Consider the following 25,255-nt stretch of genomic DNA (forward strand, 5'->3'; position numbering starts at 1 on the left):
AATCTTGTTGAGACCCCCACATTTAGCACAGGGAATTTGGTTTCTGTCTCAGAGGGGCTGATTTCCCCAGGGGGCTTGTGGAAGTGATCATTTCCCTGCTTCACAGACTTGGTGTCCTCCTTCCCAGCCCGGGCACATCCCTTTCGGCTGCGTGGCTGTGATTCCCCAGCCACGGGCTGTTCCCAGCCTCCAGCCCCTCCTGTCTGTGCACAGCTCTGGGTGGGCTAGGGACCCCCCCACCGTACTCCCCCATGAAGGTTTCCCACGTTTGTCTGTGAGGTGTGGAAAAATGAGAGGGCATGAGGACTCCCATCCTGAAAAGGTCAGGGAGGACGAGGCCAGGGGAGAGGCCCCTAGAGGAAATGGGGTGGGGGTGTCAGAGCAGAGAGGCCAAAGACAGGTGACAGGACGTAAGAAAGGACGACTGTTAGGAGCTTTGCTTGGGGGAGGGACTGGGTTATGAAGAGAGACCAAGCTTGTGGGAGGCAGAAGGCTGGGCACCCAGGGTGTGGAACGAGGGCTCAGAGGCTGGCTGGACAGGTGCATGTGGAGGGGAGCGTGTGGTGGCTGTTGTCCGTGGGGAAGGGGGACCTGGGCTGTGTCCAACCTCAGACTGCATTGCTGACGGGGCAGAGGCGGCAGGGCAGGGCGAGGCTGAGCCGTGTCAGGGAGGGCTCCTCATTCTGCCCAGGGGACAGCCATGCCTCTGCCTCGTTCGTGGAGTCCTGGGCCCTTCGCGCCCAGGGGGTGGCTGAGCTGTCTCCTCCCTCTTGGCACACCCCAGCCTGGGGAACCGCACTCAGGACCTCCCGGTTGTCCTCTGGGGTCTGTTTGTCCCAGCGATGCCCCGTCCTCAGGTGAGAAACATGTGGCGGCGCACAGGGTGCACGCGCTGGCTCAGTGCCTAGTGAGAACCACATTTCATGTTTTCGGCCTTGAGAACCATGTACTGGACGTGCCAGGTGCGGGGTGGGCGGCAGGTCAGAAACCCCGGGTACAAAAAGGCTGGCCATAGACGGAACACCTGTGTCCTCCCCAAATTCAGATGTCGAAATTCCAACCCCAAGGTAATGGTATTTGGAGGTGGGGCCTTTGGGAGGTGATTAGATCTTGAGGGTGGAGCCCTCATGAATGGAGGTTAGTGTCTTATAGGAGAAGCCCCAGAGAGTCCCTTGGTCCTTCTGCCGAGTGAAAATACAGGGAAAAGACGTTCATCTGGGAACCCGGAAATGCTCCTCAGACACAGGCTCTGCTGGCAACTTGATCCTGGACTTCCCAGCTGGCCGAACTTTGTTTATAAGCCCCCGAGTCCATGATGTTTTGTTTCAGCAGCTGGAATAGTCTCCGCTCCTTCTCCATTTCCCGGGCTCTGCCCAGACCTCTGCCCCACGGTGAATGGCAGGGCCGCGGTTAGCCCCTGCCCCTCTCAAGGAGTCCTGTGTGAGTGAGCATACGGTCTGGAACAGACACGAATGTGGGCCAGCCAGACTCTCCTGAGCCAGGAGGTGGGCTAGTGTGCCTGGGAGCTGCCGGTTCCCACCCTCAGAGCAGGCCGTGTGAACCAGGCTTGCCCTCAGAGGGGGGATGAGCCTGCCTGGGCTCGGGGGCAGGATGACTGCAGGGATGGAGCTGTCGACCCAGTGGACGAGGGGATGGAGCCTCCTCCGAGATTCCGGATTAGGCTTGTAGAAGGGACTGGCATTTATTGAGTGCCTACTGTGTGCCCAGGTCTGCTCTGGGCACTGTTCCCACCACCTCCCCTGGTCCCCGGCTCCGGATGGGTCCGGAGTGAGGATCCGCCGGGCACAAGAGGGCCCCCCTGCCGCGAGGAGGGCTGGTGTCCCGCCTCCAAGTGTTAGGACGCAGATTCCCCAGGAGGCCCCCTCCGGGCCAAGGACTGGGAACTGGGACGCGGGGGGAGGGGAGGAGCGGAAAGTATCCGATGCGCAGAAGGCAACGTCGGGGGTCGCCAGGCGCCGCCCGCGTCCAGAAGGCGCTGGAGTTCCCGCGTGGCCCCTGGACGTGCGCCTGGCCCGGAGGCTGGGAGGGGCGTCCGCTCCCCCTCCCGGGCCTCGCTCTCCTCCCCTCCGCTCCCTCCTCCGGGCGGGGTTCCCGGAACAGGCCGCCAAGGGCGGGGCGAGGAAGCGGTGGCCGCACGGGTCGCTGAGGCTGCGGCGGCACCTCAACCCCCGCTGCTTCTGTCCGTCTGTCCTTCTGTCCGCCCGCCGCCCAGCCATGGCTGCGCGGGTCCCCGCGCCACGGATCCTGCTGTTGCTGCTGCTGCTCCCGCCGCCTCCAGGTGGTGAGCCTTGGGGGTGGGGGCAGTTGGTCCCGGGCAGAGACGGTGTGTCTGGGAGGAGGGCAGCCACGTTCGTGCGTCCCCGGAGTGAGCCCAGGCAGCACCATCCCCACAGTGTCCCCACCCCCAGTAACCCCGAGGCAGTCAGCCAACCCCCCGGGAATGACCTGACCTCAGTCAGCACCCCTGTGGGTCTGAAGAGACCCTGGGAAGTTGCCACCATTGTGCCCTGGATGATGGTGGTAGTGGTGGGGTCTGTGCTCCCTCAGATGTTCCAAGGGGCTGGGGTGGGAGTCCCTGCCTGTCCTTAGCCTAGGGTGGTGGCAGGAGGGACTCCTGGCCCCCCTATCAGAGGCCTTCCCTTCTCTCTTTACTGGCTGGACTCCCCCACCCGCTGCTCCCATGGCCCCTGTGTTCCTGGAGACGGCTGGGGCTGGCCTCCCAGCTTGGAGGAAACACCACTGTGTGTGTTGATGGTAGACTGATGATTCACAGACGGCGGAGGCCATTCTGGGGGCCATTTCGGGGTAGGAATTGGAACAGCCCCTTGCCCAGCCAGAGGAAGCCAATCAGGGGGATGATCGGGCTTTATTTCCTGGGGGGCTGAGATGAATCTGGGGACCTGGGGTCGGAAAGGGAGAAGGTGGAGCCCTGGTCCCTGGCTCAGTGAGATCTGGCAAGCCTCGTCCAGCGTGTTTGGGGCTCAGAAGAGCATCTGTGTCGTGGGCTCTTGGCCCAAACAGTGTCAGTGATGTGTGTCTTCAGCCCCAGCTTAGAGGCTGGGCTTGGCGGTAAAGGCTGAAAGGACCCCGCTGGAGACTGGTCACCTGAGTTACCCAGTAGCATGGGCCATGCTGACCATACCTACTGTCAGACGGACGGCTGGCTGGGGGGAGCCTGGGAGTGCTCAGGTCGTCTGCCCCTGCAGCTTTGCCCAGAGCAGGGTTCTGCCTGAACCTGCCAAGAACAGAGCACCCCTCCCCCGTCCCCCGTGCCCTTCCTAGTTATCTCTTTTCAAGGAGGTGCCTCAGTGCCTCTCTCTTTGGGCCTCGCTCTGCATGTGATACACTGACCAGACTGGGTCTCTAGACGGCACGCTGCCCTGGGGCTCTGGCCAGGCTGGGTCCCCAGAGTCCAGGTGCTGGGCCAGGACTGTTTCCAGGCGACATAGCCACACTTCAGGGTTTATCCTCAGACCTGTCCCCAGGCTACTGTGGTCATCTGGGCCTTGCTGGACTGGATGTTCCATTCAGGGTCTGTCCAGGCACAATCTGGGACCGCCCCCTCCTGTTGGTGAGCACTAGATCTCTGCTAATGTAGCCTAAGGACGCATGGGAACGTTTGGCTGTAGCATCTTCCTGGAAGTTCGCAAGCCTTGTGGTCTCCCAAAGCCCTGGGTCATTTCCACACTTGTCAGCCAGGTCCTCTCAACATGACTTGGAATGGTGAAGCTCTGTCCTTACCCCAGCCTGTGGGAAGGCCCTCGGATCCCTACTCTAGCCGAGAGCCTTGTAATGATTCTGGGGCATGAAGTGGTGCCACTGCCTCAGAGCCCTGGCCACTAGTTACGTAAACATTTTCTAGGCACCTGCTGCAGGCCCAGCCTGGGGCTCAGCGCTTCACGGACACTTCTATGGTGGGTGTGACCCTGGCGAACAGTGAGCGCCGTGAGGGCGTGGTCTGTGAGCACCAGGCCCCTGTGGTCCAGTGTCTAGCAGAGGCTGAGGCTGCTGTGGCTGAGTGGTAAGGAGAGGGAGTAAGGATTGAGAACTGGTTGGTCCAGTGCCTGGGCCCAGCGGCTGGTTGGGCGCGTTACTGTTCAGCTTTGTGGCTGCTGGGCTCGGGCAGCTTCTAGAGGACGGGGCCTAGAGTAAGGCCTTGAAAGAGGAGTAGATTTGTAGACGGGGAATGGGAAACAGGCGAGAATATGGGCTGAGTATGGCTAGAGCTGGAAAGTTGGCGTCCAGACCGTACTTTGTGGTCCCCGGACTTGATCCTGAGGCAGTGGAGATGGTCTGCGAGCAGGAAGTGGCCCCGCCAAACTCCCGCTTAGGAAGGTCAGTCTTCCATCAGAAGGCAAGTGGCTGGTGGGGGAGAGAGGGAGCCCTGTCAGGTGACTTTGCTGTGGGACAGGGGAGAGGGCAAGGCTGATGGGGGCTGTGGCTAGAGGTGGCAAAAGACTAGGGTGGCTCAGAGACAGCCCAGTTGCTCGTACGTGCTGGTGGTGCCGGGGAAGGGGCTATGCTGGCCGGGACATGGCTGAGATCTGGCGTGAGGCCTGGCCCTGGGCCACTGATTAACAAGTGTGTTTCTCCGCTTTAGCCCACAGTGAGGTATGTGTGGCTTCCCGTGGACGCAACCTCTTCCCTGAGTCCTGTCCTGATTTCTGCTGTGGCAACTGTTACAACCAATACTGCTGCTCTGATGAGCGGAAGAAATTTGTGTGGAATGAGGAAAGCTGTACCGTGCCTCGGGCCAGGTGGGTGCACGGTGGTCGCACGGTGGGAGGCCCGAGTGTGCCCCCAGCAGGAGTGTGCATGAAAGAGAAATAGCCCTACCCCTCTGGCTTCTCAGCCCCTTCAAGATGGTATAGCACTGGACCGGGGATGGGGGTGAAGGTGGGGAGCCCCTGTTCTGGGCTGAACTCCCCAGAGCTTGCTCAGTTAGTCCCTTGCCCCTCTCTCCCCAACGCTTAAGGGCTCCAGCTCGCTCGGCTCACTCAGTCTCGGGCTGAACAGGTTTCTCAGGGCTGGTGGCCTCGGCTGGCCCTGTGGCTCACCCCTGGGTGTCTACCTGGACCAACAAAGTGCACACCGTGGTGTGAGTGTACCCTGTAGTATACGCGTGCACCTTGCAGGGGGTTGTATGTGATTTGTGTAGGTATATCTTGTGGGCCCCGGAGGGCACATCACAGTCTGCACCATGCTTGTGTCCTCTTTGTGTGGCCAGTGGATTTGCATTCCATCTAGTTTAGACCGTTTCATGGGCTGGAAGCAAGGTCTCCCTTTGCCGCATCTGTGTTTCTCTTGGTTTGATCATAGGTATAGAGAGGGTAGAGGTGGTCCCATGTCTCAGCTCATGGCAGGTGATCATCTCTGGTCTGGACAAGACCAGCCCATACCGTCTTATATATTTAATCTCACGTGACCTTTCCATTTCTCTCTCACCCCATAGGCAACCGGTCTGTATGTCCTTTTCATAGTTTGTGTGTTTGATTGATTTTTAAGTTAAAGTTTTTTTTTAACACTCCACACCCAACATAGGGCTCAAACTCACAACCCCAAGATCAAGAGTTGCACGGTCTACCGACTGAGCTACTTTGTGTTTTGAAAAGTCTATATTGTTTTGTGGATACAATGAACTCCCTTACGTTTTGTGTTCAGCACGTGTTGTAAGACCCATCCGTACTGCGTTATGTACAGCTGGTCTGTGCCCACCCCTGTGGTGTCACTCTGTGTGTTGTGAGTCCTAAGCTTGCTATCATAGATAACTGCTGTGGGCATCTTCTTATACTTCCTTCCTCTTTTTATGAGAATTACTTGGAAGTATACATGGGAGCAGATTGCCAGGTCAGTAAGATGTATGTCGTTACTAAGGACTTCCAAGGTATTCTTGGGAATGCCAGCACCAGGCCACATAGCTGCCAGCCATACCTAAGGATTCCTGATGGATCCTTTTCCACCCTTTCACTGGAAGTGAACACCTTTTGGTGTCCTTACATTTTTACAGGTGTCTTTTTAGAAAAATCCATTTCAGTAATTTTTTTTTAATACAGGAGCATTTCATTTAAATTTAATGTAATTATTGGTGTTCTTGGATTATATTTGCCATCTTATTTTGTGCTTTTTATTCTCTATTTCTTTCTTTTTCATTTACCATATTGTTTTGGTTTGTTCTTACTCCATTTTTTTTTCTTCTACTGTTTACTTTTTTTACCTTTTGTATTCCTACATTCCTTTTCGTTGCCTCTTTGCACAGGCTGGGACTTCCAGTGCAATGTTGAATAGAAGTGGTGAGAGCAGATCTCCCTGTCTGGGTCTCAATTTTAGGGAGAAAACATATAGGATTAGGTAGGATGCTAGCTGTAGCTTTTTCATTGGTGTCCTTTATCAGATTGAGGCAGTTTCCTTCTATTTCTAGTTTGCTTGGACTTTAGTCATAAAGGGATCTTGAATTTTGTCAAATAGTTTCCCTGCATCTGTATTTTTCCTAGGTAATTAATCTTCTTGATGGTATTGTAAATTGTATAGCTTAAAATTCTTGTTATTTATTGATATAAAGGTAGTACATTTTTATAAATTGACCTTGTATCCGGAGACTTTATTAAATTTATGTATTAATTTGAGTGATTTTAATTGAAACTTCTTAAGAATTTTCTACAAAAATAGTCACATCATGTGTAATTAATGTTTTATTTCTTCCATTCCAATTCTTATACTTTTAATTAATTTTTCTTGCTTTATTGCACTGGCTAGGATTTCTAGTACAGTGTTGATGGGAAATGATGATAGGTAGCATTCTTGTCTCAGGGGAAGGCTTTCATCATTTCATGATAAACAATAATATTTGCTGTAGTTTTTTTTTTTTTTAAGATACCTTTTATTGGATGAAGGAAGGTTTCTGCTAATCCGATAGTGATACTAAGAACTCTTTTTTACAAATCCTTGGTGCCTTTTAAAGATTTGTTTATTTATTTGAGAGAGAGAGAGAGCATGAATGAGGGGGAGGGGCAGAGGGAGGGGTGAAGAGAGAATCTCAAGCAGACTCCCTGCCGAGTGCAGACCCTGACTCAGGACTTGATCTCAGGACCCCAAGATCATGACCTGAGCCGAAATCAAGGGTGAGGCACTTGACTGACTGAGCCACCCAGGCACCCCTCCTTGGTGCCTTTTAAGAGTCTCATGCTGTACCGGCTGAGCTAGCCGGGCAGTTCTTGGTGCCTTTTAAAAGAAATATTTCTGGGGCTCCTGGCTGGCTTAGTCAGAGGAGCATGCGACTCTTGATCTCAGGGTCATGAGTTCAAGCCGCATGTTGGGGAAAGAGATTACTTAAATAAATAAAAATTTCAATGGAACATATTTCTTTTGGGTAAATCTAGGCGTATAATTAATGAGTCATTGGGTGCACGTGTTCAGCTTTGGCAGATGCTTGCAGGTTTCTAGCATTGTTGTACCATTTACACTCTTACCAGCCATGTACGAGAGTCCAGTTTGCCGTGCCTCCTCTTAAAACTTGGCATTGTAAATCATTTTTTAAAAATTGAGGTATAATTATATATAGTAAAATGCACAGGTCTTAATATTTCAGTTTGATAAATGTATACTTCCCAGGCGCCTGGGCGGCTCAGTCAGTTAAGCATCTGCCTTCAGCACAGGTCATGATCCCAGGGTCTTGGGATCCAGCCCCACTTCGGGCTCCTTGCTATGTGGGGAGCCTACTTCTCCCCCTCCCTCTGCCTGCCGCTCCCCCTGCTTGTGCTCTCTCTCTCTCTGTGTCAAATAAGTAAATAATATCTTTAAAAAAATAGAAATGTATACTTCTCACATAGAATACCTCAGTCAAGATCTAGATCATTTCCATTTCCTAGAAGATTTTAAATTTAGTAATTTTGGTGAATGTGTAGTAATACCTCATTGTGTTGTATTCTTTTAAGATTTAAGTGTTTCAGAATTTGTTGAGATTCGTTTTATGACCCAGCATATACTATATTGGTACATGTTTCCTATGAACTTGAAATATGGTATATTCTGCAGTTGTTGGGTGTAGTGCTTTAGAAGTGTCAGGTCAAGTTGATAATAGTGTTTAGATCTTTTCCGTCCTTATTGGTTTTGTCTGCTTGTTTTATCAATTACTGAGAGACCACAGATGTGTTTATTCTTCTTTTAGTTCTGTCAATATTTGCTTCATGACTTCTGATGCTTTGTTATTAGGTGCATACCTATTGAGGATTGGTTTGACTTTCCGATGAAATGTTCATTTTATCATGTGGAATGTCCCACTTTATCTCTTGTAATATTATTGTAAACCTCAAAGACAGTAAGTATTTTAATTGTTTTTGATAGTGAATATTTATTTACATTTATCCATACCTTATCTTCTCTGCTGCTTTTTATTGCTTCCTACACCTTTAAGCCTCAACTGAGATCGTGTTCCTTCTGCTTCTCGTGCAGGTATGCTGGTGTCAAATTTTTCCATTTTTGTTTCTCTGAAAATGTCTTTATTTCACCTTCCTTCTTAAATGATATTTTTCCTGGTTATAGATTTCTAGGTTGGCAGCTGTCAACTTCTTTCAGCACTTTAAAGCTTTCATTCCATTGTCTTTTCTTTTTTAATCTTTTTTTTTTTTTTTTTTAGTGATCTCGACACCCAATGTGGGGCTCAAATTAATGACCTTGAGATGCTTTTCTGACTGAGCCAGCCAGGCGTCCCATTCCATTCCATTGTCTCCTGATTTCTGTCGTTTCTGTTGAGAAGCCAGTTGACAGTTTAATTATTGCTCCTTTGCAAGCAACATGGTTTTTTCTGACTACTTTTTTTAACTTTTTATTTTTTTAAGATTTTATTTATTTATGTATTTATTTGAGAGAGAGAGCGTGTGTGCGCACATGTGCACGTGCAAGCCGGGGGAGGGGCAGAGAATCTCAAGCAGACTCCTCACTGAGCGGGGAGCCTGATGTGGGGCTCGATTCCACGACCCCGAGATCATGACCTAAACTGAAATCAAGAGTCAGATGCTCAACCGACTGAGCCACTGAGGCGCCCCCTCTGACTACTTTTAAGATTTTTCTTTGTATTCAGTCTTTAGCAGTTTTGCTGTGATGTCCCCAGGTGTGGCTTTATGCTGCTTGGAGTTCACAGTACTTCTTGAATTGTTATTTTTTCTTCAGTTTTGAAAAATCGGCAGCCGTTATCTCTTTAAAGATTTCTTCTCCATTTTCTCACTCTTTTCCTTTTAGGACCCTAATTATACATATGTAAGACCTCTTGTAAACCTCTTGTATTTCGTATTTCACCCACCATCTTCTGTCTACATGAACTGTCTTTTTGTGTCTCTGAGCTTCAGTCTACACGTATTGGACCGATCCTCCAGTTTATGAATCTTCAGCTGTGTCTAATAAATTACGAATTTGTAGTATTATTTTTTTCTAGAATTTTTGTTTCTTCTTTTCTATTTCATGTTCTCCTGAACTGCTTGATTTTTTTCTTTCATCTCCTTGAACTGTGTATGTGGTGGTGTTTAATGTTAGTGGCTTCAATATTTGAAGCCCCGTGGGTATTTCTGGGGTCAGTTGACTCTGTTGTTTTGTATTCATGTTGTCTTCACATCCTAGTGTTTCTGAAAAAAATTTTTTTTTTAAGATTTTATTTATTCGACAGAGATAGAGACAGCCAGCGAGAGAGGGAACACAAGCAGGGGGAGTGGGAGAGGAAGAAGCAGGCTCCTAGCGGAGGAGCCTGATGTGGGGCTCGATCCTATAACTCGGGATCATGCCCTGAGCCGAAGGCAGACGCTTAACCGCTGTGCCACCCAGGCGCCCCTATTTCTGAAAATTTTTGATGATGTGCCTGACGTTACATTTACAAAACTGATTGTAGAAATTGGAGCCCAGGACTTCTTCCAGGGAGGATTTGTGTTGCTTTTGCCAGGGACACAGCACTCTTAGACCATCTTGGCCTGGAACACCTCGGTGGCTCGGTCAGTTAAGTGTCTGCCTGTGGCTCAGGTCACGATCCCAGGGTCCTGGGATCGAGTCCCACGTCAGACTCCTTGCTTAGCGGAAGCCTGCTTTTCCCTCTCCCACTCCCTCTGCCAACCACTCCCCCTGCTTGTGCTCTCTCTCTGTCTCTATCTCTCTCTCTCTGACAAATACATAAAATCTTAAAACAAAACATCTTGGGGTGCCTGGGTGGCTCAGTCATTAAGCATCTGCCTTTGGCTCGGGTCATGATCCTGGAGTCCTGAGATCGAGCCACACGTTAGGCTCCCTACTCAGCGGGAAGCCTGCTTTTCCCTCTCCCACTCCCCCTGCTTGTGTTCCCTCTCTCGCTGTCTCTCTCTGTCAAATAAATAAGTAAATAAAAATTTTAAAACAAAACAAAACCATCTTGGCTTAATTGCAGAGACTGAGAGGATCAGAAGCTAAGCTGTCTACTTACTTCCTCCCTTCTTCTCGGGGTGCAGCTTTTGAGGTATCATCCCAAGCGAGTGGGAATCATCAGGGCCTCCCCACCTGGTGGGCTCTGGGTCTAATTGCTATCACCTGAGACTTTCAGAGAACAGGGCCTCAGATGCCAGGCTTACTTCCATGGATCTTTCTTTCCAGCCTCCCCCACACCCGCTTGGTATCCTTTGCTCTGTTATTGCTCACCAAAGCCTACACACTGATCTTTTTTTTTTTTTTAAGTTTTATTTAAGTAATCTCTACACCTGATGTAGAGCTCGACCCCGTGACCCCGAGATCAAGAGTTGCATGCTTTTCCAGCTGAGCCAGCCAGATGTCCCTGCACACTGGTTTTTTAAAAAATATTTTCTCTTTAGCTTCACTTTTCCGTCTTATTTAGGATGTAGTTGTTCCTAATGCTTTTTGATTTTATTTTGTTTTACATTTAATTTTGGAAATTTTCAATATATACAAAAGCAGAGAGAAGAATATAATAAGCCTACCTGCCCGTCACCTGCTTCCGTAGTTACCAGCACTCTGACACTCTTACTCCACACCCTTCCCACCACTTTTTTTCTGATTATTTTAAAACAAAATAAAAATTAAAACATCATAAAAATTTCTCCCAAGGGCACCTGGATGGCTCAGTTGGTTGACCGTCCAACTCTGGATTTTGGCTCAGATCATGATCTCAGGGTCCTGGGATCAAGCCCTAGTTGTGCTCTGCGCTCAGTGGGGAGTCTGCTTGAGATTCTCTCTCCCTCTGCCCCTCCCCCTGCTCGCTCTCTCTCAAATAAATAAATAAATCTATCTTTTAAAAAATGTCTCCTTAAATGTTAGTTGTTTTTTTTTTTAAGATTTTATTTATTTATTTGACAGAGAGACAGCCAGCAAGAGAGGGAACACAAGCAGGGGGAGTGGGAGGAGGAAGAAGCAGGCTCCCAGCAGAGGAGCCCGATATGGGGCTTGATCCCAGAACGCAGGGATCACGCCCTGAGCCAAAGGCAGAGGCTTAACGACTGAGCCACCCAGGCGCCCCTTGAATGTTAGTTTTCATCTGTACAAATGAGTCCTTTGTCAAGAAATATAACCGCTATTTCAGTAACACGTTTGGCACAATTAACAGTAATTCATTAATAATTTTCAATGCCAGTCTGTCTTTAGTTGCCTCCACTTGTCCCAAAGTGCCTTTTCATGAGTGGTTTGCTCAAATCAGAATCCAAAGGTTATTGTTGTTATTTTTTTTTAATCGAAGTATAGTTGACATACAGTATTCTGTTAGTTTCAGGTGTCCGTCACGGTGATTCAGTATTTTTATATGTTACAAAATGATCCCCATGGTAAGTGTAGTCACCGTCTGTCCGTCCGAAGTTATTACAATGTTATTGACTACGTTCCCCGTGCTGTACATTACACCCTTGTGGCTTATTTATTTTGTGACTGCAAGTTTGTGTTTCTTAATCCCCTTCACCTCTTTCACAGCCCCGCCCCCACCGCCCCCAGCTTGTCCTCCCTCTGGTAACCGCCGGTGTTTCCTGTATTGATGAGGCGCTTTCTGTTTTGGTTTGTTGTTTGCTAGATTTCACGTGTAAGTGAAATTACACGGTATTTGTCTTTCTCTGTCTTACTTCAGGTGGCATGATACCCTTTAGGTCTATCCACGTTGTCAAAAAGGGCAAGATTTCATTCTTCTTTTTGTGGCTGAGTCGTATTCCTGTGTGTTTGTGTGTGCGTGTGTGTGACGTCTTCATTATCCACTAATCTACCGAGCAACACCTCGTGTAAATAACTCCCCGTGAACATAAGGGTGCACGTATCTTTTCAAATAGGTGTTTTCGTTTTCTTTAGATAAATACCCAGAAGTGGAATTGCTTATTTATGCATTATATGGTAGTCCTATTTTTAAATTGTTGGGGACCCTCCATACTGTTTTCCACAGTGGCTGCACCAGTTTGCCTTCCTACTGACAGTGCACGAGGGCTCCCCTTTCTCCACTTGCTCCCCAGTACGTGTTATATTGTTTGTTTTTGATACTAGCCAATGAAGTTATTACGTTTATTTTATTTTTTTAAAAGATTTATTTATCTATTTTAGAGTGAGAGAGAGAAAGAGAGAGAGAGGGTGGTGGGAAGGGGCAGAGGGAAAGGGAGAGAGAATCTCCAGCAGACTCTGCAGCGAGCGTGGGGTCTACGTGGGGCTTGATCCCAAGACCCCGAGATCAGGGACTGAGCCAAAACCCAGAGTCAAAGACGCTCAACCAGCTGTGCCACCCAGGTGCTCCTGAAGTGATTATTTTTTTTAAAGAGGGAAACTTTTTTTTTTTTTAAAGATTGTACTCATCTCTTTGACACAGAGAAAGAGAGAGAGAGCACCAGCAGGGGGAGTGACAGGCAGAGGGAGAGGGAGAAGCAGGCTCCCTGCTGAGCAGGGAACCCAGTGGAGGGCTGGATCCCAGGACCCCAAATCAGGACCTGAGCCCAAGGCAGACGCTTAATGACTGAGCCACCCAGGTGCTCCTGAAGTTACTACTTTTAAAATCTCTGTCCTACCTGTAGTTACTTCCCCTTTTTTATCATGCATTTTTTTCTTTTTGTGTCTTTTCTCCTTGATGAGTCTTGCCAGAGGGCCTACCAGCTTTGGGTTTTTAAATCTTTTGTACTGTTTTTTGTGGCTGTCGTTCTCTTTTATTTTTGTGCTTCCCTTTACTAATCACTTCCTTATTTGGGGGATTTGCTCTATTACTTTTTCCCCACCTTCTTGAGTTTAACGTCTTACTTTTATTTATTTGTTTGTTTATTTATTTATGTTTTAAAGATTTTATTTATTTATTCATGAGAGACAGAGAGAGAGAGAGACAGAGGCAGAGGCAGAGGAAGAAAGCAGACTCCCTGCTGAGCAGGGAGCCCAACTCAGGACTCGATCCCAGCACCCTGGGATCACGACCCGAGCCGAAGGCAAATGCTTAACTGACTGAGCCACCCGGGCGCCCTAACATCTTACTTCTAAAAATAAATTTTGGGGGCAGCTGGGTGGCTCATTTGGTTGAGCACCTGACTCTTGATTTCAGTTCGGGTCATGGTCTCAGTGTTGTGAGATCAAGCCCCATGTCGGGCTCTGGGCTCTGTGGGGGAGTCTGCTTAAGATTCTTTTCCTCTCCCTCTCCTGCCCCTCCTCCCGCCTATGCACTCTCTCTCTCTCTTTCTGAAATAAATAAATCAATCTTTAAAAAAAAGGTAGTAAATTTCCCTCTAAACACTGTATTAGCTGTGTTTCATGAATTTTAACCTGTAGTATTTTTGTTATCCAGTGTTACTAATTTCTTAATTTCTTTTTTTTTTCCACTTGGCACAATTTTATTTATTTTTTCTTCCAAATTTTTATTTAAATTCTAGTTAGCTAACATACAGTGTAATATTGGTTTCAGGAGTAGAATTTAGTGATTCGTCACTTACATACAACACCCAGTGCTCATCGTAACAAGTGCCCTCCTCAGTGCCCATCACTCACTTAGCCCATCCCTCCACCCTCCTCCCTCCATGAACCCTCAGTTTGTTCACTATAGTAAGAGTCTCTTATGGTTTGCCTCCCCCTCTCCTTCTCTTTCTTTTCCCTCCCTGTTTTGTTTCCTAAATTCCACATATGAGTGATATCATAGGATATTTGTCTTTCTCTGACTGACTGATTTCACTTAGCATAATACATTAGCTCCGCCACGTCATTGCAAATGGCAAGATTTCGTTGATGACTGAGTAATATTCCGTTGTATAGACATACCACATCTTTTTTTTAAGATTTTATTTTTTTAAAGTTTTATTTGTTTGAGAAAGAGAGAGAGAGTGAGCACAAGCATGGGGGAGGGGGAGGGAGAGGGAGAAGAAGCAGACTCCCTGCTGAACAGGGAGCCTGACGTGGGGCTTGATCCCAGGACCCTGAGATCATGACCTGAGCCGAAGGCAGATGCTTCACCAACTGAGCCCCCCAGGCTCCCCGATATAACACATCATTTTTATCCATTCATCAATCAGTGGGCACTTGGACTGTTTCCGTAATTTGGCTATTGTTGGTAATGCTGCTATAAACATCGGGTGCCCCTTTGAATCTGTATTTTTGTATTGCGTCTTTCTTTCTTTCTTTCTTTCTTTCTTTCTTTCTTTCTTTCTTTCTTCTTTCTTTCTTTTTAAAGATTTTATTTATTTGACAGAGAGAGACACAGTGAGAGAGGGAACACAAGCAGGGGGAGTGGGAGAGGGAGAAGCAGGCTCCCCACTAAGTGGGGAGCCCGATATGGGGCTCAATCCCAGGACCCTGGGATCATGACCTGGGCCGAAGGCAAATGCTTAGCGACTGAGCCACCCAGGCACCCTGCATTACGTATTTCTTAATGTACTTCATAATTTCTTATTAGTGCACAATTTTGTTGCTGGTTTTCTTTTTTGGTACCATGTTAGTTTCTCAAGGTATGAGTTCCGTTCAGCATTTCTCTTTTCACTTCGCGGCATGGTAGTCTTCCTTTGCCGATTTCTAACTTCATTGCACTGTGGTTGGAGAAGATAACTTTGTATGATACCAGTCTTTTCAAATCTATTGAGCCCCGTTTTGTGGCCTTACCTATAGTCTCTACTGGAGAATGTTCTGGGTGCACTTGAGAGGTGTGTGCGGCATTGCAGCCTGAGATCCTGGGGTGTGTGATAGTCTGCCTCGGGAGGCCAGCAGGGCTACTCTGTGGCCTGTACAGGATTGGACCTTGTGCATTTCGTGTGCGTGCTGAGGTAGTGTTTGTTCCTGGCGTGCTGGGTGGGGCTTGGATGTGTTAATCGTGAAGTTTCCTCTTTTCAGTGTGTCCACCGATACGGAGCCACTGGAGCAGCTGGGCTCGGCGCTGAGGTTTCGTTCCAGCTTGGACAGTGACCCGATGTCAGGGTAAATAGAACCTGCAGGCTGGCTGCATCTTCCTGGTGGAGGTGACGAGGGGCTCAGTGGGCTAGAGTGAGGGCTGTGGGGACTGGGTTGCCATAGAATCATGGTAGTGGGGCCCCAGACTAGCTGACCACCAGGTCCCTCGATCCTTATGTTGGTGTCCTCATCATTGTGCTAAGGATGGGGAGACTGTGGTTGACAGTTGAAAGGCCAAGGGTAAGGGGTCCATATTGACCTGGGTGATGGGGTGGGCGCAGGTGACTGATGGGGAGCGGGTGATGGTGATGGAGGTGATGGTGGTGACAGTGATGTGTGCTGGTGACAGTGACAAGGCGATGGTGAAAGTGATATGGTGATGGTGACAGGGTGATGGTGCTGACAATGATGAGGTGATGGCGACAGTGATGGGGCAATGGTGACGACGGTGATGGGATGGTGGTGACAGGGATGGGGTGACGGTGATGGGGCAGTGGTGGTGATGGGGATGGGATGATGGTCGTGATGGTGATGGGTGATGGTGACGATGATGGCAGGGTGATGGTGGTGCAAGTGCTCGGTGATGAGGTAATGGTCGTGTGGTAAAGATGCTGGGACAACCGATATGCCCAGTGCCTGTGTTGGGGCTTGTGAGTCACGGTTGCTGTGTCAGGGCCCTTCTGTCAAGGGGCCAGGAGCAACGCAATCTCCCAAACCTCAGTTCCCTTGGCCGAGTTCCTGCTCCGCCTCGTTGCCACCGGGACGAGGTGCTGTGATGCACGGTTCGTGTGGGTGGAGTCAGCGTGCAGCCGCTCATGTATTTTCCTGGTGGGGTCTGTTCCGCGTGCTGCCTGCCTCTGCCCGGTGGACCTAGAAGCCCCTGTCAGGAGAAGATCTGCCCAGGCCCGGTTGCCCCTTTGGAGGAGGACACTTGGGGCTCTGGGCCTGTGCGGGGCTCCAGGTGCTTGCCTGCGCCATCCTGCCCTGTGGGCCTGGGTGGGTGTGGGGTCTCACTGGGCACAGGGGAATCAGGACAGGGCTCCTGGGAGTGGGGAGGGAAGAAGTCCAGCCCGGGGTCCCTCGTCCGTGCCCAAGGCCCGGCCTCTGCACTCTGGTCTGCTGGCTGGTCCTGCACCCTTGGCGAATTGGGGACCGACACCTTGACCAGCCCCTCCCTCCACACGTGCGAGTGCCCTTCCTTTGCCGAGTCCCAGAACTGTGGGCTTTCTGACGGCCCCACAGGACATTCTGCCGTCCAGCCAGCGTGAGCCTGGGGCTGCGCAGGAGTGGGCCTTGTCCTGAGGACAGTGGAGTGCTCTGGGCAGTGCTGGTCAGAATGGTGTTTAGGAAGCAGACCATTCTGGCTGCTTCACGGAGGATGAAGAGAGCAGGCCGCGAGGGGGTGGCAGTCAGTCAGTGGGAGGCAGCCATGGCTTTCCAGTCCCACGTGTTGGGAGGCCAGAGGGAGACTGGGCTTGGTGGGGGGAGGTGAGGATGGAGACTGTCATTCAGCAGCTGCCTGCTGGGGAGTGGCCAGGGGGCTAGTGGGGGGCCTGGTCTCTGCTCTGGTGATGGGGCCGGAGATCTAGCCCTGTGAGAGACTGTGGGCCCAGGAGTGGGCTTGGGGTGAAGGGCTCAGGTGGGGTGGCAGGAATGTGTTGAGGACTGAATCTGAGGGTCAGCAACATTTGAGGAAGGGCCTCAGGAGATGCGGAGAGGGAGGGTTCAGAGAAGCGGGAGGAAAGAGGAAGAGGCTTGGGCTGTGGGGTATTGAGAAATGTGGATGCCATACCGCAGAGGCCATGGCATCCTTGGCAGGAGCCGTTCAGTGCAGCGGATTGAAGAGTGAGTCGGAAACGTGTAGGGTGAAGTGAACGTGGACAGCTTCAGGGAGAGATTTGGCTGCGCACCAGTGAGGAGTAAGACAGGAGTTGGAGGAGGAGTCAGGGTGAAGAAGGGCTTCTTGGGTGCTGGTGGAAACTTGAGCTGAGAGAGGGGACAGAGGAGACCTTGCAGAACAAGGTCCCCGAGGGGCATAGGAGGAGAGGCTGCCGGGGCTGGTGGTGGCAGAGAGGGGACGGGGATGAGCCCAGGAGCACCTGTCCCTCCCTGAGGTGTGCACACGGAACGGGTCTGGTGGGTGGTGTGCACGTCCCTGCACGTGGTGGGGGTGCCTGCTGCCTCCTGCCCCTGCTGTCCTGCCCACTGGGAAGCTCAGGTCACTGCAGCCATGCTGCCCGACTCACCTGCACCCTGCCCTGGCCCGTCTCTCCTCCCTGCCTTCTGACCAGAGCCCCTGCCGTGTCTCGCACAGCACCTGCCTTGCACAGATTTAGGGCTTGGGAAGCAGGCAGAAGGGCAGGGTCACCAATGACACTTCTGTGAATGCCCTCAGGTGGGCATTTGTGTGCTGCCCCCTCGGCCAAGGGCACTGTTTATCCACTGGAGTCTTGGCTCCTTGGTGGGGTCCTGCCCCTGCTGCCCAGGTCATGGCTGGGAGCTCCAGGGAAGCCTCAATGGGGGGAAAAAAACCTCATGTCTCCCTCAGTGGGTGACTCCTTGGGTTCTCCAAGAATGAGGCACCAGGTCAGAGTGCAGGGACCCAGACAAGGTCACGTCTGCCTGTCACAGCCTGGATGAGTGGTGTCTTCCCTCGACGTGAGTACTCTGCTCCCCAGAGTGTGACCACTTACCTGTGGGCCTGCGGTTGGCCCAGGGCTTCCGCTGCCTGCTCTCCAGCGTGGGCAGGCAAGCCCCAGCCTGCCCTGTTGAACGGTCAGTGTCTATTTCCACTCTTGGCTTGTATGCTCGCCGTGTGCGTACAGGGTCCTTGATCCTTGTCATGGTTCTTCTGGATCCTAATTTCATTGTCCCTTCCCAGTTCCTTGCTACTCACAGGGTGGTCAGGCAGGATAGGTGTGTTTTTCAGCACCTGTGTGGTAGAGTGCATGGCTGCAGGCCCCGGACAGGTGGCTGCTGACCCTGACTGCTATGACAGTGTGGGGGAAAGGCATGCAGGTCCCTTAGGTGAGGTGAGGCCATGGTGCACCTGTCCCAGCCCTCCCGGTATCCTTCCTGCGGCTCTCACACCCATGGCGTCATGGCAGTCCACTGCCTCGCCAGCATCATGGTGAAAGTGATGTTGTCCCCGCTCCAGAGAGTGTCTTCCCCAGTCCACACATTGGGAGTCTTTGGCCTTCTGGGACCACCCAGTTCAGCCCTGCACACTCCCTGCTGGGGCTGATTCTGCTGTTTTGAACTTGGCCTTTGACTCTGATCTGGGAGGTAGCACCAACCTTGGGAACCCCATTCCTTCCTCTCAGAGGCGTGGTGCCACTAGAACTGTGGCCACGGGTACCACAGGCCCCGCCACACTCTGCAGCCACCCCTCATGTATTACCCTTCCTCAGAGCATCATGCCTGACTGTCCTGCTAGGTGCTGCCTATGGGGTCCCTGAGTGAATTTTTCATTCATCAGATACCTGTCAAACACTTACTCCTAGCTGGGTGCTGGAGCTAGAGCGATGGCCCAAAGCAGGTGCAGTCTGTGCCTCTGTGAATCCACAGGCTGGAGGCATGTTAATCAAATGCTTACACAGAGGGTGTGTTTATTTATAGCTGAGGGAGACAAGAATTTAATTCTGTGAGAGCATTTAGCAAGGAGCGTGAACTTACCTGGATGGTCAGGGAAGATGTCCCCGAGGAAGTGATATGTCGAGCTGAGTTCTGAAGGGTGAACAGGAATTAATTACAGGGGGTGGGAAGAAGAGAAGGGCAGACCAGGCAGGAGGAACTGCATGTGCAAAGGCCCTGAGGTCAGATAGAGCATGGTGCTTTGAAAAGCTGAAAGGAAGGTGATGTGGCTAGAGCCCAGAGAATGAGGTAAGGTGGGAGTTCCAGACCACACAAGTTTTATTTTATTTAGACTTTATTAACTAAAGATTTTTTAAATTTAAATTTTATTTTTAAAAATTCAGTTAACAAATAATGTATTATTGGTTTCAGAGGTGGAGGCCGGTGATTCATCAGTTTATATAATATTTATTAATTAAAGATTAAAATTTGTCTTATTTTAAGTTTTACTCTCTGGTGAGACAAATCCTAGATTTTTTTTCTTTTATCGTCAACTATAACATATATACAGAAAAGTATGCATAGATACACACAGTTTATTTTTTTTTAAGATTTTTAAAATTTTTAGGTAAGCTCCACACCCAGTGTGGGGCTCAAACTCACAACCCCGAGATCAAGCGTTGTGTGCTCCACCGATGGAGCCAGCCGGGTTCCCCAGATACACACAGTTTAACAAGTAAATTAGAAAGCAAATTCCTGGTGAGCCCAAGAGCTACGGGAGCCATAGTAGGCTTTTGAGCAGGGGTGACAGGATCAAACCTGGCAGGTTGGCCAAGGGCACTTGAAGGGGCATCTGCATCATCCTGGCGAGGCAGGCTAGTGGCTTGGAGCATGCGCTGGTGGGAGAGGGGGAGCTGAGGGGACTCGTGTGTCGTTCCGGGGGGCCCCAGGGACTGCTGGTGGACCTAGATCACTGAAGGCGCCCCTCAAGGAGGACAGCTGGAACAGGGCTGGCGGGCTGAGCAGGAGTGTGGTTTGGGCACTCAGAGAGGGCACCTCAGATCCCACGGCAGCGTCTAGGCAGGAGGGTGGACCGCCATGGTGAGAGGCCAGGGCAGGGCAGGCGAGGCTGGGGAGGCAACTCTGGGAGGACCGCCTGGCCACCTTGGCTTCCCTCCCGGCTCTGGGCCCCCCTGGCGCAGCTGGGCCTTGCTGTGTCTTTAAGGGCTCTGTGTTGCTCTTCCTGTGGTGACGTCAGGGATAGGGGAGGGCCAAGACTTGCCTTCCCTTTCCTCGAAAGGGGAGGAGATTGGAACTGAGTGGCCCATGATGGAAAGAGGGGAAGTCCAGGGCTGCTGGAGGCCCGGGAGTGAAGGCGGAGGCTAACATGGGGTGAGCTTGGGCGCCATACTGTGTGTGTGTGTGTGTGTGTGTGTGTGTCTGTGTGTGTGTGTGTCTGTGTGTGTGTGTGTCTGTGTGTGTGTGTCTCCGTTCCTTGGGGCGGCAGAGGGTCTGGGAGGAGCTTGTGAGTCGGGGGCAGGTGAGGGGCGGCAGAGTGGCCGATGGCTTCTGTTCTGTGAATGCGGTTGTCCACCGTGTGAAAGGTCTATTCTGAGCCTGTCCCTGGGCTGAGGGGCCCTTCTGAGGTGGTGCTGCCCTCTGGGCTGTGAGGTGAAGCCCCTTCACCCAGGGCGGGGTGGGGCGGGGCCTTCGGTAGAGGCAGAGGCCCCAGAGCTCACCAAGCTCCATTCCCGGCCCCCCCCCCCGCGGTTTTAGTTTGTTTGTTATTTATTTATTTATTAAGGAGGCTCCACGCCCAGCGTGGGTGGGCTTTGAACTCACGACTCAGAGATCAGAGTCGTGTGCTCTACCAGCAGGGCCAGCCAGGCGCCCCTCTCTGCATTTCAACGTACTAGGTGTAGTCCCCACGTCTGTGCCTTTTCTTAGAATAGAGGTTGGTCCCTGGCAACAGAGGAGGAGAGCAAGGGACTCTGTCTGCCCTTGAAAGTCAGTTTGAGTGCACTTCCTGCCCAGGGCCTGTCCTTTCCTAAAGCCCCTCCCGTCTGTCGTGGTCCTTGCAGAGGGGCTGGCATCAGGCAGGGAGGCCTCCTTTTCCAGAAAGCAAGGTTAGCTCCAGCGCCCCCACATCATCCACCTGGTTCTTCTGTCCCGCCCGCGGGGACTGAGAACCGGCTGCTGAGTGGGTGGGGTGACAAGATGGGTGCATGGTGGGGAGGCTCTCGAAGCGGGGAGACCCTGGGTGAGGTGCTTTCCGCAGACTCACGAGACAACCCCATTTTACACGGAGGAAACAGTCTGAAAGAGATTCAAGCTGCACCACCTGGAAGTTGCACTGTGTTGCCCCGAGTCTCCTCTGGCAAGAGGGGTGCCCCTGGGAATGGTGGGGTGTGGCCTGCTGGTCCGGGCGGGGGCGAGAGGCCTGGCTCACGAGCGGCTCTTTGGCAGGTTTGGGGCGACTGTAGCCATCGGCCTGACCATCTTCGTGCTCTCTGTCGTCACGGTCATCATCTGCTTCACCTGCTCCTGCTGCTACCTCTACAAGATGTGCCGCCGGCCACCGCGTCGTAAGCACACCTGCCCCCTCCCTGCCCCCCATGACCCTGGGGGTGTGGGTGCAGAGCCCAAGTGCGGGGGTGGGTGCTGACCAGGGCCCGACGCGGCTAAGCTGGGGTGAGGGCTGGCAGCGGTCCTGACTGGGATTCTCTTCGCAGCGGTGGTCACCACCACCACGGCCACCACGGTGGTGCACACCCCTTACCCTCAGCCTCCAAGTGTGCCACCCAGCTACCCCGGGCCGACGTACCAGGGCTACCACCCCATGCCCCCGCAGCCAGGGATGCCAGCAGCACCCTACCCGACACAGTACCCTCCGCCTTACCCTGCCCAGCCGCTGGGCCCGCCGGCGTACCACGAGACACTGGCTGGTGAGTACCGCGGCCAACGCTGACCCTGCCTGGCCCCCCAGATCTCCTGCCACTGTTCCCTCATGCTGCAGCCCTCCGCCTTCACAACCAACCGATGTCCTCTCTGTTTTCAGGAGGTGCGGCCATGCCCTACCCTGCCAGCCAGCCTCCTTACAACCCGGCCTACATGGACCCCCCGAAGGCAGCCCCCTGAGCATGTCCTTTCATCTCTGGCTGCCACTTGGTGTGTGTGTGTGTGTGTGTGTGTGCGTGCGCGCGCGCGCGCGCGCGCGCGCGAGAGAGAGAGAGAGAGAGAGAGAGAGAGAGAGAATGGGTACGTAGGAGAGAGAGAGCGAGAGAGAGAGAGGGGGGATGGGTACGTAGGCACGGTTTTTTTCTCCCTGTGCGTGGTGTTTGTGTCCGGTTTGTACACGAGGCTTCTTGTGATGCCAACATGGTGGGGAGCAGTCCTTGCCAGGGTTGCTGGGACCCTACTTCATTCTCTTCCTCACTTGAAATTGTGCTCTTTTGAAATCTCAAAATTCAAAGGTTGGGGTGGGAGTTCTACCACCCCAGGGTGACCAGGCCGGTGGGGCCCGTCATGCTAGGACAGTAGGGCTTTTTGTGGGCAACATGCCCGTGTGTTCTGGTTTTGGCGGGGTGGCTAGCCACTGCTCAAGGCTATGGCCTGTCCCCAGGGTGTGGGCTATTCCTCAAGGAACCAGAGCCATCGTGGCATGGGGGTGAGGCTTGGGGCCTGGCTAAGCTGGGTTTCAATCCTTGTAGCAGACATCTCATAGTCCCCAGAGCCGGTGCCATACCTAGCAGAGGGCAGGCAGCCTCTTGAGACCAAAACAGTTGAGCCAGAGGCCCACCCGCCTGAGCGCGGTCTGCCTGCATGGCCCCCGCATCCTCCCTGGCACCATCTGGAGGGCCACGCCCACCCACAGTTCTGGCTGCCTTGGCTGGCCATGACCCCCATCACAGGTAGGCAGGGTGGCCTCTGTCTGCCTGCACACTCAGGTGTCCTCCCTGCAGTGTTTTTGTTTTCCTTTTAGCCAAACATTTTGCCTGTTTCCTGTTTCAAAAGGTATGTGATAGTTTTTGTGAGGCTGAACCCCCTGGGTGCTAGAGGGAAATTGGCCCACAGTGGAGAGGGGCCCTCAGACCTCTGATAGGCCCCGCTTCTCCCGACACCAGCTTCACAGAATAGCCAGCTCCTGTACCCCAGTCCACAGCGTGTCCTGGCACCTAGGACACCTGGGCCAAGGGGCCGTCTGGACCAAAGGTGGAAGGGGGCCCTAGGTGGCTGCTCTGGCCCAGACATGAATACCTCGGTGTTCCCTGTCCCTCTGTGAGTATCTCACCAGATCTTAGCTTTGTACCTGTTGATGTGTTTCTGAGAGTCTAGGTCTGCACCTTTGTTTACAATAAATGCAAACATTTGGGGCTGCCGCCGTCTTTCTTCAGAGCTTGGGTGCTGGGACTGGGCATTAGGCCGTGTACCGTCTTCATCCAGCTCTTGGATTTCCGTGTTTCCCTTGTCTTTCCTGGGCTCAGACGTCTGACCATCTTGCTGGGGGGGTGAGGGACAAAGACTGTGGCAGCCACTCTGTCCCCCTCCTCTAAGGCTGCCAGGGAGGGTAAAGGTGAGTGGCCACTCAGTGCTCGGAGAGGGGTCTTTATTAGGCGCCTACTGCCCAGGTGTGGCCAGGGAGAGCCCATACAGTGTGGCCAGTGCCAAGGTTAGGAAGGCCAGCAGGCCCAGTGGGGCCAGTAGTCCCTCCTTGGGTGAGGCTCGGGGGCCCTCCATTGGAGGAAGGGCCTTGGGCTTCCTGCCCCTGCCAAGGCTGGGACTAGTGTCCCTGGCTCTAGCCAGAGCTTTAGTGGCCATGGTGGCAGATGGTCTTGGGTTGGTTCCAGCAGAGGCTGTGACCCCGTACATGGGCTTGACAGTGCCGAAAGGCCTGGCATGAGCATCCACCCACTGGAGCAGGGCCCGTGGCCTCCACTGACAGATGCTGAGCAGGGCGAGGACGTCACTCTCAGCCATGTGGGAGTCTGGTGGGGCCTGCCCATATAGGCGTGTATAGATACTGCCCAGGCTGTAGCTCTTCCGTGGGCCATGCTCCGAGGGGCTGTCAGCGTGCTCCAGGGCCTTCAGGGCAGCAATGCTATCCACACAGAAGGCACTGTCCAGAACACGTGACTCCCCTAGTACAGCCAGCTCCGCCTGGAGCAAGGGGAAGTCGTAGCGGTCGCCATTGTGGGCCACGAGGCACCAGGGCTGTGGCTGGCGCTGCAGGAAGGCTTGGAGCAGGTTGGCCAGGTCGGCATCGAAGCGTTGACGCCCGTGTGCTGCCAGTACAGCTGTGCTCAGGCCTGTGATCTTACTGGCTTCTGGGCTGCAGGCCTTCCCTGGAGCCACGCACAGAGAGAGCTTGTCCACCACCCGGGGTGGCGTAGGCACTGTGGGAGGCTGCCCCTCAGGGGTGGGGGAGCTCTCGAGGGCACATCTGTGGACAGCCAGCAGGCACAGCTCCGTGACCTTGGGCTGGGAGGAAGGCAGGCCGGTGGCCTCCAGGTCCAAGAAGATGAGGGTCTGCATCGGCCTTGGAGCTGTGGCCTGCGAGCCCATGCTGGGTACCTGCCACGGAGCCTGGGGAGGAGCAGGGGTGGGGAGTGGGTATGTGAGTGCCCCAGGAGCACATCTCTGGCCTTCTCCGCAAAGGCAGGCACTGTCAGTGAGCCCCAGGACCCGTTTCCAGGGCAGGAAGCCAGAGAGGGTGGGTGGCTTCCTTAGGGGGAAGCACATTCAACTTTCTGTTTTGGGGGAAGGCTTGGCTCCTCCCCTAGTGCCCACCTAGTCTGGGCCTGGGTAGGGGGTGAGGCCTTCCCACCCTGCCCCATCCCCGTAGGGGTCCTCACTTACCGAGTAGCAGACAGCAGCAATGATTCGGGGTGCAGTCTGGCAGGTTCTTGCTGCTGGCAGCAGTGGCGGGAAGTGAAACTTAGTGTGAGCCCGCCTATGGGCTGTCCAGAGCGAGGCCCGCCCTGCTCGTCATCGGCCAGGTCTGTCCCTCCCCAGCACTACCCCCTCGTGACTCCCCAAAGGCCTCCGACCTACAGCTGGGGGCATGCTGGCTGGCACAACACATCAGAGCCCTCACACTGTGACAGCCAGCCGGCAGGACAAGGGCCGTGGTACCCAGCCCTTCAGGGAAGGCTAGCACCGGGCCTCTAGCCTGCCAGGAGCCCCTGCTGCGGCCACTGTGCACCCTCCCCTGGGCCCCACTTTCTCAGGTCTCCCTGGTGTAGGGTGTAGGTTGCCGGCTGCCGGCTGCCTCCTCCCTTGCCACACAATGGTTTCTTCCCATGGCCTCAGCCCAAAGCGATGACTCAGG

The 25,255-nt window shown here is 52.8% G+C and overlaps 2 protein-coding genes across 4 annotated transcripts; one reads left to right on the forward strand and one right to left on the reverse strand.

Annotated features, from left to right (window-relative positions):
- Positions 1 to 1,965: 1,965 nt before the first annotated feature.
- Positions 1,966 to 23,300, forward strand: SHISA5 (shisa family member 5). 3 transcript variants are annotated; one of them, XM_045778520.2, is made up of 6 exons: positions 1,966 to 2,302; positions 4,622 to 4,778; positions 15,298 to 15,381; positions 21,394 to 21,512; positions 21,660 to 21,872; positions 21,986 to 23,300. In XM_045778520.2, the coding sequence occupies exons 1-6, from the start codon at positions 2,236 to 2,238 to the stop codon at positions 22,063 to 22,065; spliced, it is 720 nt and encodes a 239-aa protein (XP_045634476.1). In that variant the 5' UTR covers positions 1,966 to 2,235; the 3' UTR covers positions 22,066 to 23,300. The 3 variants fall into 3 exon arrangements, with proteins under 3 accessions (XP_045634476.1, XP_045634477.1, XP_045634478.1); XM_045778521.2 differs by having other exon boundaries at positions 1,968 to 2,299; XM_045778522.2 differs by lacking the exons at positions 1,966 to 2,302; positions 4,622 to 4,778; positions 15,298 to 15,381 and adding an exon at positions 19,566 to 20,319.
- On the reverse strand, positions 22,126 to 24,922 carry TREX1 (three prime repair exonuclease 1). Its single transcript, XM_045778519.2, has 2 exons — positions 24,784 to 24,922; positions 22,126 to 24,510 (listed from the first exon to the last, which is right to left on the reverse strand). The coding sequence occupies exon 2, from the start codon at positions 24,487 to 24,489 to the stop codon at positions 23,545 to 23,547; it is 945 nt and encodes a 314-aa protein (XP_045634475.1). The 5' UTR covers positions 24,490 to 24,510; positions 24,784 to 24,922; the 3' UTR covers positions 22,126 to 23,544.
- Positions 24,923 to 25,255: the final 333 nt, after the last annotated feature.

Source organism: Ursus americanus, chromosome 14 (assembly GCF_024610735.1).
Source record: "Ursus americanus isolate L20-20 chromosome 14, mUrsAme1.1.p, whole genome shotgun sequence".
Classification (NCBI taxonomy): domain Eukaryota; kingdom Metazoa; phylum Chordata; class Mammalia; order Carnivora; family Ursidae; genus Ursus; species Ursus americanus.

What these genes read in the sequence shown, in the direction of transcription:
- TREX1 (XM_045778519.2), bottom strand. Translation starts at nt 24,489, where the DNA reads ATGGGCTCGCAGGCCACAGCTCCAAGGCCGATGCAGACCCTCATCTTC.
- SHISA5 (XM_045778520.2), top strand. Translation starts at nt 2,236, where the DNA reads ATGGCTGCGCGGGTCCCCGCGCCACGGATCCTGCTGTTGCTGCTGCTG. An exon ending in TGTACCGTGCCTCGGGCCAG is followed by an intron (nt 4,779 to 15,297) that starts GTGGGTGCACGG and finishes TCCTCTTTTCAG; the next exon opens with TGTGTCCACCGATACGGAGC. An exon ending in GACAGTGACCCGATGTCAGG is followed by an intron (nt 15,382 to 21,393) that starts GTAAATAGAACC and finishes GCTCTTTGGCAG; the next exon opens with GTTTGGGGCGACTGTAGCCA.